We start from the raw sequence: 15,994 nt of genomic DNA on the forward strand, positions 1-15,994 counted from the left end.
GCAAAATTAATAAGCTGGACTTTATCGAAAGTAAAAATGTTGTGCATCAAAAGATATTCTTATCAACAGAATAAAATGGCAACCCATGAGAAACGGATATTTTCAAATTATATATCTGATAAGGAATTATCTAGAATACATAAAGAACTCCTACAACTCACTACCAACAATAACACAATTAAAAATGGGCAAAGGACTTGAACAGACATTTCTCCAAAGCAGACATGCAAATGGTCACTAAGCACTTGAAGAGATGCTCAACGCCACTGATCATTAGGAAAATGCAAAACCACAATGATATACCACTTCACACCGACTAGGATGACTACAATTTTTTAAAATTTAAAAACAAAGAAAAAGTTTAAAAACCAACAAATACTGGTGAGGATGTGGAAAATCTGGAACCCCTGTGCACTGCCGGCGGCAATATAAAATGATGCAGCCACTGAGGAAAATGATACGCGATTCCTCAAAAAATTAAACAGAGAATTACCATATGATCCGGCAATTCCCCTTCTGGGTATATCCCCCAAAGAACTGAAAATGGGCTCCAACAGATCTCAGGATGCCTATGTTTATAGCAGCATTATTCACAACAGTCAAACGGTGCAAGCAAGCCAAGGATACACCGACGGGTAAATGGATAAACAAAACATGGTCTATACATACAATGGAATAGTATTCAGCTAAGCCTAAAAAGGAAGGAAATGTTGACATATGCTATGACACGGAAAAACCTTAGAGACATTATGCTGAGTGACATAAGCCAGTCATAAAAGAACAAATACTGCATAATTCCACTTATACAAGGCACCTAAAGTCGTCAGATTCATAGACAGGAAATAAAACAGTGATTTCCAGGGGTGGGCGAAGGGCAGAATTGGGAGTTATCATTTAATGGGCAGAGAGTTTCCGTTTTGCAAGATTAAAAAGGTTCTAGAGGTGAATGGTGGTGATGGCTGCACAACAATGTGCATGTATTCAGTGCCACTGAACTGAAATGCCACCGACCTCAGTGCCACCGAACTGGACACTCGAAAACGGTGCAAACGGTAAACGGTATGTATGTTTTACCACATTACAAGGAAAGTACGTGCTAAGCCCCAAACTGCATCTACATGTTAATAATTTACTGAACCACACAATTTTAGGATGTTTTTTAGATTAAAAAGTCTAAGGACTCACTCCATAGATGGAAAAAACCATCATCATGAGGACACTGTACCCACTTCACGGTGGAACTTCAAAACATTCTCCAAAACTTCCACTTGACTCAAGTGCTCTTATCAATAAATTGGCAAGAGCAAAGGTTGAGATGAAAACTGTTTCAGAAAACAAAAAGGATACATTTTTTCAAAAAGTCAAGAGAAGCAAGGTCAACAGGAAAAACAACTTTCATCACATGCCATTAGAAAGATAACTGCATTGCTCAGGAAATACGGCCCTGAAAGGAAAATTACGAAATTACTTCTCAAGAATATGGCACCAGAAAGCAAGATTATTCAAGCATCATGGAAGTTAAGAAGGGGGCTGTGTCCGTGGGCATAGGGGCCCTTTACCACAGAAGTGAGAGCACAGGACTGGTTAAGTTGCGGTCTTGAAACAAACTTATTAACATGTGCCTATTAACACAAACTAAAAGAGCCCCGCTCATCTTCTAATCTTAAAGAACTTGACAAATTTGTCATTCTAACAGAAATCGTCAAAAAATACCACCTTAAAATTGCACAGAAGAAAGGATACAAAAGATAACAACAGTAAGAGTGGTTTTTTGTTCCCTTAAATAGTCCAAAGTAGAGCTAGGAATAGATTAAATGAATCTTCTACCCCCTTTCGTTTACACATTAGCCTGGCTACTTCCCTTCACCGCTGCCCCTACCCCAACTTCCAAACCAAATGAAGGCATTCTGAAACGAAGTCACAGCAGGGCATGAAAAGCCCAAGATTCATAACCATCTAAAACTCCAGAGCCAGCGTTCTCCCAGCATTCACCACTTTAGTCCCTGTGGGAAGACTCTGGAATCCCAGCACAAGTTCCTAAGGTCAACAATTTCAGAGTTTACTGGGCCAAGGCCAATACCATCACTTTGACTTTTTCCCCCAAAAAACCCTAAGTACAAAATAAGTGAAAGGCCTCTGAAATGTTAAAAGACCCATTAACTGTTTGATTAACATTATTTACATTACTATATTATACTATTATAATCAGAAGGTGGCTGGACAGCAGCTACCCAAGTTAAAGATCTAAGAGAAGAAAACACTATGGGCTGGAGCCTGAGGAGCAGGGGAACTTGTGTTTCTGAGTTTAAAAACAAGCAAACAAGCAAACAAACAAACCCAAGAAATAATTCCTGGAGGATAACCTGGACACAGTAATACTGCTTAAAATACCAACACCACACTGTTCACTGTGTTTCTAGATGCCCTGGTGCCAGATAAGCACCCTGCGCCCTAGCCAAAATTCTGCCTTGTAACACCCACCAGCCCACCCATCCACTGCCCACACTAGCTCCCCACCCTCCAACAGAGCTCCCCACCTTAGTCCCCATCTTAGGCGGTCTCGGCAGGCAGGCTTCTTCAAGCCTCTGCTGAGAACTGTGGCATGTCTCTGCTCAAGAAAGCCAAGGTTCAATCTCTAATTTGAAAACAGGTTCTGTCTGTTAAAAAGAGAAGCTGGCATCTCCAAGCCCATTCATCCTTCAACCTCATCAAATACTTCAAAGCCGACCCTCCCGCAGCCTCTCCGTTAGCCACACTGATATCTTTCCTCCCACCATGGATCTACATAAAGCAAGGAACAAGGATTGAAAGTTACCCCAGAAACAGAAGTCTCTGGCTCTCCTGTCCTCTTCTGCTCTATGATTTCTGACTTTTGTCACACATGTGTGCCCTCTTCTATTGCTCTGCTTGCCTGAGTCTTATTTAGACAGCTCCTTTATACCACCTGCATGGACACTCCTTAGAGTCCCTGATTCTGAAATGCCAACATGATTCTACCACCTGCCTAACAACAATACAATAAAATAATAATATATATAATAATGTGTGTAATATATACAACATTTAATATGATAATAATAGCACTGTTACTATTGTAGATAAAAATAGCCACCATTTATTGAGCAATGTGACCAAATATTCTAAGTGCTTTATATTGAGTATTTCATTTCATCCCCATAACTACTCAATAAGACAATTATTAATGCCATCCCCAATTAAGAGAAAACTGAGGCACAGAAAAGGTATGTAACTTCCCAAAGGTCATTAATAACGCCACTTAGTAAAGTGGCCAAATCAGGACTCAAACTCAGACCTCACTGACTAAAAAAACTTACATGCTTACCACTGTATTATGCTGCCATCTGCACCTCTAAAGATGGTTCACTGGGTTCCATCCTTTGTCCAACCTGACGTCTGGCTTCTGCCACCACAGCCCTTCCCCCAGCATTGTGTTAGCTCTTCCGGTTCTGACGATTTTTCCTTTCTTTGAACTTTCTTTGAACTCTTCTTAAATATCCTTACGGATTTGGACAAGAGATTACTGAATTATTAAATTTTCTAATACATCTTCTCCTTCTACTTCAATCTATCTCGTATATTTCCTTTCATCTACGCCAGTAAACCACTAAAAATTTCTCTTTTTTTTTAAAGATTTTATTTATTTATTTGACAGAGAGAGAGAGAGACAGCCAGCGAGAGAGGGAACATAAACAGGGGGAGTGGGAGAGGAAGAGGCAGGCTCCCAGCAGAGGAGCCTGATGTGGGGCTCAATCCCAGAATGCCGGGATCACGCCCTGAGCCAAAGGCAGACGCTTAACAACTGAGCCACCCAGGCGCCCCTAAACCACTAAAAATTTCTATACAAAAGCAGCCAAAGAATAAATCACTTAGGAAGAAAGTGAACAGTCAATGTGCAGGAACAAAATGAAGAAAACACAAATCTTTATTTACAGACATAAAAGTGGGCATAAATAGGACAGATTGACCATACTCCTGAAGAGGTATCAATATTATAAAGCAGGTATACTCAATATTGTAAAACTACGATCCAAGGGCCACTTGCCTCTTTTTATAAATCAAGTTTCACTGGAACATAGCCACACTTAACTCATTTGTGTATTGTCACAGATTTCATGCTACAAGAGCTGAATAGTTACAACACAGACGATAAGACTCACATGCCTAAAACACTATCTGATCCCACAGAGAGTCTGCTAACCCCTGTTGTAAAAGCGGTCCATTATTTCCAAACAAAAAGGTTTTATCCAATGCCAGTCAAACTCCCAGCAGGTGAGATGATGAGTATTCAAACATACTACAAAGCTATAATAATGGAAAAGCTATATAATTGTACAAAGCAAATACAGATCATTGAAAATAAAGTCAGAAATAAATATGATAATTCAGCATGTAAGATAGCATTTCAAAATCATGAATAAGGATTTATTTTATAAATAGTGCTAGGACAACCAGATGGTTACTCAGAAAAATAATATCCCATACCATATACCAAAATAAATTCCAGATTAATTCCAAGTAACAATGAAACTATAGAAGAAAGCATAGGTATCTCAGAAGAAGACAGGTGTCTCAGTGGAAAAGGCATTAATTTTGCAAAATGTTAAAAGAATCCATGAAGGAAATCGATTTGATGACAACATAAAAAGTAAACATTTTGGCATATCAAAGATAAATGTAAAAGGAGATTGTCCACAACCGCATGTTGTAAGAAAAGACAAATACAAATGAGCATCTGTCAATGATAACTGATTAAATTACAGTGCATTCATACACTGGAATATTAGGCAGGCATTCAAAAGGAGGCAGCAGCTCTATCATACTAATGTGGGCAGTCTTCAAAATACACAGGTAACATGAATATATAACATGTTACCTATCTATTGCTGCATCACTAACTGCCCCAACATCAGTGGCTTAAGAAGACAATTTATTATTTCTCATCATTCTGCGTCAGTGGGCTGGTCAGTTCTGCTGGCCTCTCAATGGCTCACAGTGCAGCTGTACTCAATGGCTAATAGACTGGTTGTGGGGCCGAACAGAGTTGGGGCAGCTGGTGCAGCTGGCTATGTGGGCCAGTCTCTCTCAAGGAGACCAGACCCGAGAAGAATACACCAAATACATCAGAAATCTTAAAATGTACATACTCTGGCCCAATAGTTAGAATTTTGCTGACACATAGGAAAATGTGCATCCATGTAGACACTTCTATTTTTTATAGCCCCGGAGAGATCTCCAGGTAATGACTCTGGCAATCACCTAATAAAGAGGCCAAGCTGCCACGTGATCACACTACACTGAAACTCAGTAGTTGAGAAGTCCACCTATGCACAAAAAGCTTCAAATTCACATTTTACATTCTCCCTCCTTAATAGACATGGACAGCAAGAATCATCAGTTTGAGGAAAGCCACCAACACTAAAGACAGAGAGCAAAACAGAGATAATGCAAGGTACAAAAAAAAATGTTTTTTAGAACTGGAGTCAGTTGTACCTCAATTTTAAAAACAAGCAATAATTAATATCCTTACAGAGAAGGGAAGACACTGCATCCGTGAAACTACAGCAGTATGTGTGTTGAGGGCCCCCAATATTACAGACCAAGGCCTTCCAACTCTGAGGGGAAGATAATTTGCAACCTAGACTTCTATACCTGCCCAAATTATCAATCAAGTTTAAAGGCAGAATAAACACATTTCGGACTTTCAGAAACTCAAAGAATAAACCTCTTCTCCTTCTCTTGGGATTCTACTAGAGTGCATGCTCCAACAAAGCAAGAGGGAAAAACAAGAAGGTAAGACATGAGATTCAACACAGAAAAGAGGCAAAAGGAAAGCTACAATGATAACTGCATGGCAGACGCAGACAACAATCCATCCAAATTAACGCTGCTCCTTCACCAATCTTCTCCATCTCAGCCAATGGCAAAACCATCTCACCCACTTGTTCAAGTTCAGAAGGAAGAAGTCACTCTTGATTCTCTCTCAAACCCCAAATTCAACATCCTCATGTTTTTACCTTCTAACTAGTTTATAATCTATTCACCACCTTCCATCTCCATCACCACCATCGTATTCTAAGACTCCATCATCTGTCACCTGGTCTAGTGTACAAATGGACAGCTAACTAGTCTACCTTATCCTGCACAAGCCTCTTTCTATATAACAACCAATGATTTTTTTTTTTACACATAAACTAGATCATGTCACTCTGCTTAAAATCCTTCAATAACTCCTCATTTTTCCCAGAATAAAACCCAAGTTTCCTAATATAGCCCACCAGGCTCTGCATATTCTGGCCCCTGACTATCTTTAGAATTTCATATCATTTCTCTCTCACGCTCTCTCACTACATTCCAACACTCAGTGGCCTTGCAGATCCTTGAACATGCGAAGCTTTCTTCTGCCTTTACACATCGTATTCCCTTTTTACAAACAACTTCCCCAGCTCTTCACATTGGATTATTCTCATCTTTCGTGATTCAACTTAAATGTCATTTCCTCAGAGAGCTTTCCTGACCATTAATTCTCAATTAGTCCTTCACCAGGTCAGTTTCCCTTCGTTTCCTCTTTCTCAGTGAGCTAAAAAGAAGAATTTTTGTTAAATGAATTTTGGGATGTCCTAAGAAAACGGTATGTGACTATTTAAATGAAGTTACCAAAAAGTATCTAAAATATATGGTTAAGCAAGACAATTTTTAAGAATTACAACAAGATAGATGAGAATTTTCCTACCAGATATTACAACATACTATAAAGTCGCAATAGTTAAGACAGTGTGCAACTGGCAGAAAGACAATAAGGCTGACAGATGAGGACAGAAAGCCTAGAACCAGATCCATGTATGATATAAACTTGACATAATAAGAGAGGTAGCATTGCAGACCCACGGGCAAATGATGACCTTTTCAATAAATGATGCTGGGATAACCAATGATCTGTATGAAGAAAAAACTATATCCCTATCTCACAACATATCTTATAGAAAAAAATAAATTTCTATTTGAAGACCAAATAAGGAAAACTTTAAAATTCTTAAAGGAAAATGTATGACTTCTGAGTATGACAGAATTTTTTGAAATGCTCCCCACCTCCCTCTCACACACACACACACGCACACACACACACGCATGCATGGCACAAATCTAAAAAGGAAAATACTGCTGCATTTGACTTCATTAAAATTAAAACTTTTGGACATCAGTAGCATCAAATTAATAATATAAGCCAGGGACTGATGCAGATATTTGTAATACATATAACTGCTAAATGATTAGTTTCCAAAATATGTAAAGAATGATTTAAAATCTATACAAAACTACAAACAACCCACTTAAAAGATGGGCAAAGGATATTCCTAAAAGAAGAAATCTCAATTGGCAATAAAGATTTGAAAAGATTCTTCACTACACTAGTAATCAGGGATATACAAATTAAAAACATAATGAGGGGCGCCTAGGTGGCTCAGTCGTTAAGCATCTGCCTCCAGCTCAGGGCGTGATCCCGGAGTTATGGGATCGAGCCCCGCATCAGGCCCCTCTGCTGGGAGCCGGCCTCTTCCTCTCCCACTCCCCCTGCTTGTGTTCCCTCTCTCACTGGGGGTTTCTCTCTCTCTCAAGTAAATAAATAAAATCTTTAAAAAAAAATAAAAATAAAATAAAAACATAATGAGATTCCATTTCACACCCATCAACTTGGCAAAAATTGAAGTCTGACAACACAGAGTAGTGTTAAGGCTAAAGAACAATGCGAACTCTCATTCATTTCTGGTGGAAGGAAATTGATATCACATAAATCTATCTATATAACAATAATAATGTAGTAATGTCTAACAAAATAGAAGATGCATATACCTTAAGAGCCAGCAATTTTATTCCTGGGAATATATCCTAGAAGGATAGCTTTCAAACTTTTTTTTTTTTTTGCTTTCAAACTTTTTTTATCGTGACACACATATTTTACATCATAAACCAGTATACACATACTTATTTAACTGAAAGCAAAAGTCACAAAACAGTGCTTATTCTATGTGTGACACATTCTGATAGTTTCCATTCTATTATCATTCATTTTTTAAATGTTGGAGTGACTCACTCTATAGATTTTATAACCACTAATGGGTAAACACATCCAGTCCAAAAACTCATGCCCCAGAAAATATTCTTATATATATATATATATATCTTGCACAAAGGTGAAAGAATGTTCATTATGGCATTCTCTGTCAAAAGAAATTTAAAACAACATATAAGTCAATCAGTGGGAGAGTGAATAAAAAATTGGAGGCATATTCATACAATGGAATATGATACAGCAGTGCAAAGCAAAGAACCTGAACCGTAAGTATTAACATAAGTAAATCTCAAGAACTTCCTACAAAGCAAAAAAGCAAGCCGCAGAAAAAAAAAATATATATATATATACATATATATATACCATTATACCATTTGTATAAACTTTTTAAACATGTAATATAATACTATACATGGTTGAGGGATATATTTTTATATAATGAATACATAAAGTATAAAGATATGCACAAGAGAAAAGGAAAAAGATCACAAGAGAATACAGAAAAGAAAGTGAAATGGAAAAGCCCAGTGAACAACTGGATACTAAATGGTTAAAAGTTGCCCAACTTGAAAACTGAAGTATTGCCTCCTGGGCCAGCAGCTGCCTTCCAGGCACAGGGCTAATAAAGGCTCAGCCAGAGGGACCGATGTGGCAAACGGAGATTAATCTTCAAAGCTTACAGTGCTCATCTTTGAAAACTGTTCTATTTAGTAACCAAGTACACTGAGTATCTATTTTTAATTAAGTAATGAAATTCAGTACATGAACAAAAAATGCAACAGGTAGTTGTGGGCGGCTGAGATGTCATAGCAGATGCCCCAAACACAGCCATGTGCCAGTAAGGGTGAGTCACTGTGATATGCTGAAAAAAGATAATAAGGCTTGGCTGCCACAGGTTGCAGTAAGCCCTATGCTTTCCTCTCTTATATTTCCCAGGCACCATTCCAGAACACTGAACATGTAGACAGCTTCAAGATTAGTAAATCACTAAAAATGACAAAATATGGCATCTTACAAATAGCACATGCTTGTGATCAAATTAACACAGAGCAAAAAGCTAATAAACAGTCAGTAGCCTCATGGAATAATTCCCTAAAATAAAAATGTGGCCCCTCTACCTAGAAGAGTAAACCCAGTACTATAACACACTTCCCACTATAATTTCAAAAATGTCAATTCATTTGTCAAGGAATGACATTTTAAAGGATTATGGATAATAAAGTTTAAGCAATAATCTATCAGACCAATGAACAGGTTTCCAAGCCAGAAGACCAAACCACGATGATGCCCAAACCAGGCAACTTCTCAAGGAAAACATCTTACCTCTTCACTCACGCAACCCCAACTTGCAACACTACGTGGGAAAGGTACCATAGCAGACCTTCAGGAGGCCTAAAAATAAATTAAATAAGAACCCTGTCCTTAAGATTGTGACAAGTCTAGCAATGGAGCTTAGAAACACACATACATATATACTAAGTGTACGTACGGTATAAAGATTTAGGTGCCATTAGAGAAATAAATAAAGATGTGTTGCTATTTTTTAAAAAATCTTACTTTGGGGGCGCCTGGGTGGCACAGCGGTTGAGCGTCTGCCTTCGGCTCAGGGCGTGATCCTGGCGTTATGGGATCGAGCCCCACATCAGGCTCTTCCGCTATGAGCCTGCTTCTTCCTCTCCCACTCCCCCTGCTTGTGTTCCCTCTCTCGCTGGCTGTCTCTATCACTGTCAAATAAATAAATAAAATCTTTTAAAAAAATAAAAATAAAAATAAAAAATCTTACTTTGAATAGATTCTTACCTATCTATTCCGCCTATGAGCCAGATCTAGAATATAGATACTCACACCTCATCTCTTCAAGGGCAAGGAGCCATATATAGAAACAAGACCAGTTCTGCGTATGCTGTGCCCTATAGGGTATGCCCCTTGGAGTTCACAGAACTCATAAATGTGTCCCCCATTTCTTGTAACCCTGAGTGCCGCTGATCTAAAGAAAGGGAAATGCCAATAAGTGACACACTAAAAAGAAGCCATTCTGTGCCCAAACCCCGTCACTGTTTTGCTATAGAAAATTGAGGAAGGCACATTTGGCCCAATGGAAGGGTTGAACAAAGAATTGTTAATGGGATTCCGAGGAACTTTTATGAATCTTTCAGACAAGCACTACATAAAAGGCATCACTAATGCTCTAGATCAATAAGGTTTTTCACATCATTTTATGCAGAGCAACTTTGTTAACGTAGGTAGAGGTATTTGCATTCCTTTTTTAAATCTAAAGTAAATTCCATAAATACTAAATGCCACTGATGCAATTTCAAATATTTTTCTAGCAGAGCTAGTCCAGACCAGGCCAGGTCTAGTGCATTCATTTCAAATGTATCATCAGATATATGATTTGCACTTAAATGCTCAACCAAACATTCAGGAATTGGGGAGCACTGGAGAAGGAGTCTACGGAAGAAAAGTAAAGTGACTTCATGCTGATGAACCCAACTGTTCTCTCAGGATACTGATACAAGGAGTAAGAAGTTCAGATGACATCATCTTACATAAGCCAATCCCCAGTCCTCTGGTCATCAGTCCCCTGTCATGTCCTCACCATCTCTTAAAAAAAAAAAATGTTTGCGACAAACTAAGGAAGAAAGATCTATTTCCGTGCCCTATCCATTTGGGACAGTAAACATCCCTGGTTCACGGGTTTGGCTTCTTTTGATGACAGCTTCCCTAAGCTATAATCCGCACCCCACAAAAACCACCCTTACAGGTGCACACGTCAGTCATCTTTCATATATTTACAGAACTGTATAACCATCACCAGGATCTACTTTTAGGACATTTTTGCCCCAAAAGAAACCCCCCACACACTAATTAAATTGAAGATAATGCCAGATCTTTTAAAAAGCATCCTACTTTCCAATGAAGTATCCAACTGACTTAGTCTTCTTTATCTCACTACTGAAGAAAGTAAGTGTACATCCTCGTATCTAAGCCTTCAGCTTAGTCAAAAAACAGCAAGACTTATAGAAGGCAAAAGAAACTAAAAAGAAAAGCTAAAAGAGAATCAAGCATGCAACATATTTCTAGTAAGAAAGTGCTCAAAAACTGATAGGGACATGTCAAAAAGACACAAACGCCAACTCGGCGGAGCTCCCAATGACAAAGCTAGAGCAACTGAGCAATCAAATAAATGAACGCAGTGTTTGGATGATAACCTATAGACTAAAATAAACACCCAAAAATTCACACTGACATAAACAAATAAGCGAATAAGTGACTGGAGGAGAAGGGATAACGCTTCTCTACAGTAGAATTCAAATTAATAAGTGGGGGGGGGTAGAAAATCACTTAGAACAGCACCACAGTAATAATGACTGTAGGCCAGAGTCGTCCATGGACAGTGAAATTAGTGGCCAAAAGTACGATGAGGAAGAGAACATCTGCACCGTCTCAAGGTATCACTCCACAAAATACTTACCAGTGACAAAGGAAAGATCGAGCTAACGCTATAGTGGAGAAATGCGGTGGAGAGTGGTCAAAGTTAACATACCAGTCACAGACATATAAGCATCACGTACTGCCTGACCTAACACACTGAAAAGCATACAGTGTCAATTCTGTAGTATTCTTGGGGCGGGGGGGGGGGAATGCAATTCTCACTGTAATAAAGGGAAAACAGTAGATGAACCCATACTGAGCAACACTTTACAAAATAACTAACCAGTGCTATTTTCAAGTGTCAAAATTGGGGCANGGGGGTGGGGGGGGGGGGGGGGGGGGGGAATGCAATTCTCACTGTAATAAAGGGAAAACAGTAGATGAACCCATACTGAGCAACACTTTACAAAATAACTAACCAGTGCTATTTTCAAGTGTCAAAATTGGGGCACCTGGGTGGCTCAGTTGGTTAAGCATCTGCCTTCAGCTCTGGTCATGATCCCAGGATCCTGGGATTGAGCCCCGCATCAGGCTCCTTGCTCAGCAGGGAGCCTGCTTCTCCCTCTGCCTGCTGCTCCCCCTGCTTGTGCAAACTTGCTCTCTCTCTCTGACAAATAAATAAGTTAATAAAATCTTTAAAAAAAAAAAAGTGTCAAAATCATGAAAGACAAAGAAAGACAGAAACAGCCACAGATTAAGAAGACCAAGAAGATGCGATGGCTAAATTCAGTTTGGATTCTGGATTGGATCCTGGACCAAAAAAAGGACATGCATGAGTGGGAAAACTGGCAAAATTCAAACAAGGCTTGTAGAACAATCAACAGCATGATAGCAACATTAACTTTCTGTAGGGTTTTGTAAATTTTCAGTAAATCTACATTGATTTTGAAATAAAAAGCTGGGACTTTTTAATGCAACATTTCCAGGTGTGAGATTCTCCTGTTCCAACCCCATTGTGAAAAATGACTCATTCTATTCTATAGCTATTATAATTTGCCTATTAGGAGAGATTACCAAATGATATCAGATTCAGAATCCCAAAACCCAACTCTTAGAGTACATGCTGGATTGTAGCAGATGTAACAAGAAAACAAGTCAATGAATGAAAAACACACTTGCTAAAAACCATATAGCACGTTGTTAACAAGGAGACATGCCAAAAAANCAAAAAAAAAAAAAAAAAAAAAGACACAAACATTGTGATCATAAAGCAATGGCCCACAACACAAATAAAACAACTTGAAACATAAAACGTCAAGATCTGGACAAAAACCAACTGTGTCAACATATGATAAGATCATGACTTGATGAATTTCTGTGGTGTTCAATCTTTATGAATCTGGTGAGAAAAGTTTATTAGTAGGTAAAGGCTGGACTGGGTCTGACACAGTAGTTGAAGTAGTTCTGGTACATACCCAGACTTCAAGTCAGTTATCCTCAAACAGTTCGTAGCATCCAGTCCCACTTTTCCATTGCGGACCACACTAGATATGAATGGGGAGAGCATTGGAGAAATTCGGTTCAAGGCCACTTCTGGGGACATTTTAGTTTGACTTGCAAATCACCACTGAAAGCAGAAGGAAAGAAAGGTGGTCAGAGTATTCAGAGGAACTAGACAGAAGTTTCCTGAAAACTGCCACAGCACATGGACGTTTATCTTGCATGAATAAATACTTCATTTCCTGTCTCATGAGGGCCTCTTCCAATGACCCTCCAGAAGAAACCAACCCCCTGTTGCTCACCTCCTCAGGACAGAGGCTGCACCACTGCTTTTCAGGAACAGAAACAACCCTTCAAATCCAATTCCCCGCTCCTTTCCAAAGCTGACCGCTACACTGCCCCACACGACCTCAGGCTACCCTGCTCTATCTTACAACAGGCAGCTTCCTACTTTGAGGCCTCAAGAAGCCTTCGCTAACGATCCTCTCCCCCCAACATACAAAATATACACACCATTAAATTAGGAACTGCTCCCTCTGTGTCCCCACAAGAAGGACTTGATTGGTAATACTGTATAAAATTCAAGAATAAGTATAACCTGCTTACCGTTGTTACTTACGAGAAATTATTTATGTCTGATATACTGTGCCTCCACAGTGTGCTTTAACTACTCGCTTTGTGATCTCACCCCTGCAGGGACTATGTCTTGAATCCCTGGTGTTTAACAAAAGTAACTGGCACACACTAAGCACCCAGTAAAAATCTTTTAATAAACAAACGAATAAAGAGATAAAAACTAGAGAAATATTGACGTATGGAGAGAAGATAATATGCCCTCAAAAAATTTGGTCGAGGATAATGTATCTGAGGAACATACATAGCAAAAAGCTATTTAACAATTAAATCATGAAAATATACACTTATCCGGATATTAAGCAACATAAACTAACATGGATCTAAAAGTCTTTGTCTTTCAGGCACTAAGAAGTTCTTACCCTTGAAAATACAGACGTAAAACCAACAAAGCATATCTAAATTATTTGGAAACCTATGGGGCTGGGGGAGGGAATGCATGAATTCCTCTAAATAGATTTCTCAATGAAAACCTCTACTTTCAGAGGTGAATAAGTCCATTTAAATAATCACTTTCTTCCTCAATCTGAAAGGATAATCCCGCATCAAAAGCAAATTAATTTCTTAACAAGTTACGACTACAAGGAAATGATGTTCTGGTCCTACTTTTCATATATTTTACCATAAATGGACTTACAGGTCTCTGCTAAAATAAATATTGAAAACCAGTACCTGTTTTAATCACTTCAGATAGCAATAAAGGGAAGGACTGCAATGATCTTTCAAAAAATAACTTGGTGACCTTATATAGTGATGACACCCAGAACCACCTTCGAGGCAGTAAAAGCTTTATACTTCAGTACTCAAATCATCCTTTCTGCAAATATAAAACAAGCTCCTCTTCCAGCCACTTAACAGATGACCTCCCTCCACCATTCCAATGTCAGTACAAAGTAAGAATAAACATCTAATGTCCTGTATTATCAATCATAAAAATCATGCTGTACATTTTTATAATACTACCATTTGTAAAGAGCTTCCAAATACATTATTACAGTTGATCTTCACAATCCTGGGCAGTAGGCAGGTATTAGAATTCCCACTCCACAGGAGATAAGGATAACTTCTGTAATTTGTCTTGAACAGCATACTAACCCATATTATCATTTTGAAGCTTATTTTTTTCCTATTCTGCGACATTTCCATTCTTATTTCTATCCACTGATGTCACAGTTCTTGAAAGGATGCTTATCTAGATCATATGCAAAACACAGAAACACTCATCTGGAAAAAAAGCAAAGGATCTCACCTACATTGCAAAATTATTCTTCCATGCTTTTTCCCATAATATCTATCATTATTTTACCTCTCATTTCTATGAAAAATGGAAAAAGAATCAACACATTCTGAAAAACCAACTGAGTATCAGGCACTGTATTACCCACCGCTACCTGTAATTTCATTTACTTCCCCCCCCAACAACCCTGTTCTCTATTATTGTTCCCATTTCACAGATAGGAAAACTAAAGCTCAGCAAGACTAAGTAACTTTTTCAAATTCACAAACGCAGCAAGAATAAAGATCAGAATTCAAATCCAGATGTCCCTCCAAGTCCAGTATACCCATCCTCCTCTCACATAAGCATGTATAATTGCAAAGAGAAGGGCATCAAAGTCATCTGTTCAAGTATATACCTTATAAAATTGGAACAGAAAAAAATTATGAATTTGAACTAATGGTTGCTCAACCACTAGAAACACTTTTGACTGCAGCTGGTCTGCTGCCAAAGCTGGCCTGAGTGATCCACCAGTCAAATGCTACAGGGAAGAAACCTGTACCAAAAGCCAAACTGTACTTAAAGGTGACAACAACCCATCCCAATTCAGCAACTGTCAGGACCTTCGACTAACACCTGAAGGAATGAATTTCTTTGTTTCAGAACAGCTACAATACCATTTTTTGACAGTGCAAGACTCCCTGCAGCGTTAAAATCTGTTTCAACCGTAGGTGTAGTTACTTCTCTAAGACAGAGGGGAAATAAATGCTCCAAAACCAGAGGTCACGACATAGCCAAAGATAATGGTTCTTTGGTGTAAGCCTTTTGAGCCAGGGACGTGGATAGGGGATTACCCCCAACAGTGGCTTTTACACGTCACAGTTCTATAAAGATCCCAGCTAGACACAAATTTACAGCGGCCAGCCTCCCTTGAATGCTAGCTGTGCAATTTATATTTCCTGATTTTGACGTACTACAGAAGGAAAATGCAGAAATACAATTTTTACGGGGTCTGCTGCTCGAAACAGGGTCACATAAGGTCCTCGGTTGGGCAGCCTGGGGACTACAAAGACGTCTAAGGCATTGTCCAGTATCTCGCAATTAAGATGGGATGACAAACAGGGAAACGTGTGCCCTGCTGACGTCATGGAACGGAAAGGGGTGGCGTCCTGCTGCGTCAC

General features: G+C 38.9%; 1 protein-coding gene across 2 annotated transcripts in view; it reads right to left on the reverse strand.

Moving 5' to 3' along the window:
* Positions 1-15,994, reverse strand: part of BABAM2 (BRISC and BRCA1 A complex member 2) — a 404,421-nt gene that overhangs the window by 387,864 nt on the left and 563 nt on the right. For both annotated transcript variants that reach the window (XM_034659718.1, XM_034659717.1), the window contains exon 2: positions 12,940-13,091. In XM_034659718.1, the coding sequence (XP_034515609.1) occupies positions 12,940-13,067 (128 nt within the window). In that variant the 5' untranslated portion in view covers positions 13,068-13,091. The remainder of the gene's footprint in view (positions 1-12,939; positions 13,092-15,994) is intronic.

Source organism: Ailuropoda melanoleuca, chromosome 4 (assembly GCF_002007445.2).
Source record: "Ailuropoda melanoleuca isolate Jingjing chromosome 4, ASM200744v2, whole genome shotgun sequence".
Classification (NCBI taxonomy): domain Eukaryota; kingdom Metazoa; phylum Chordata; class Mammalia; order Carnivora; family Ursidae; genus Ailuropoda; species Ailuropoda melanoleuca.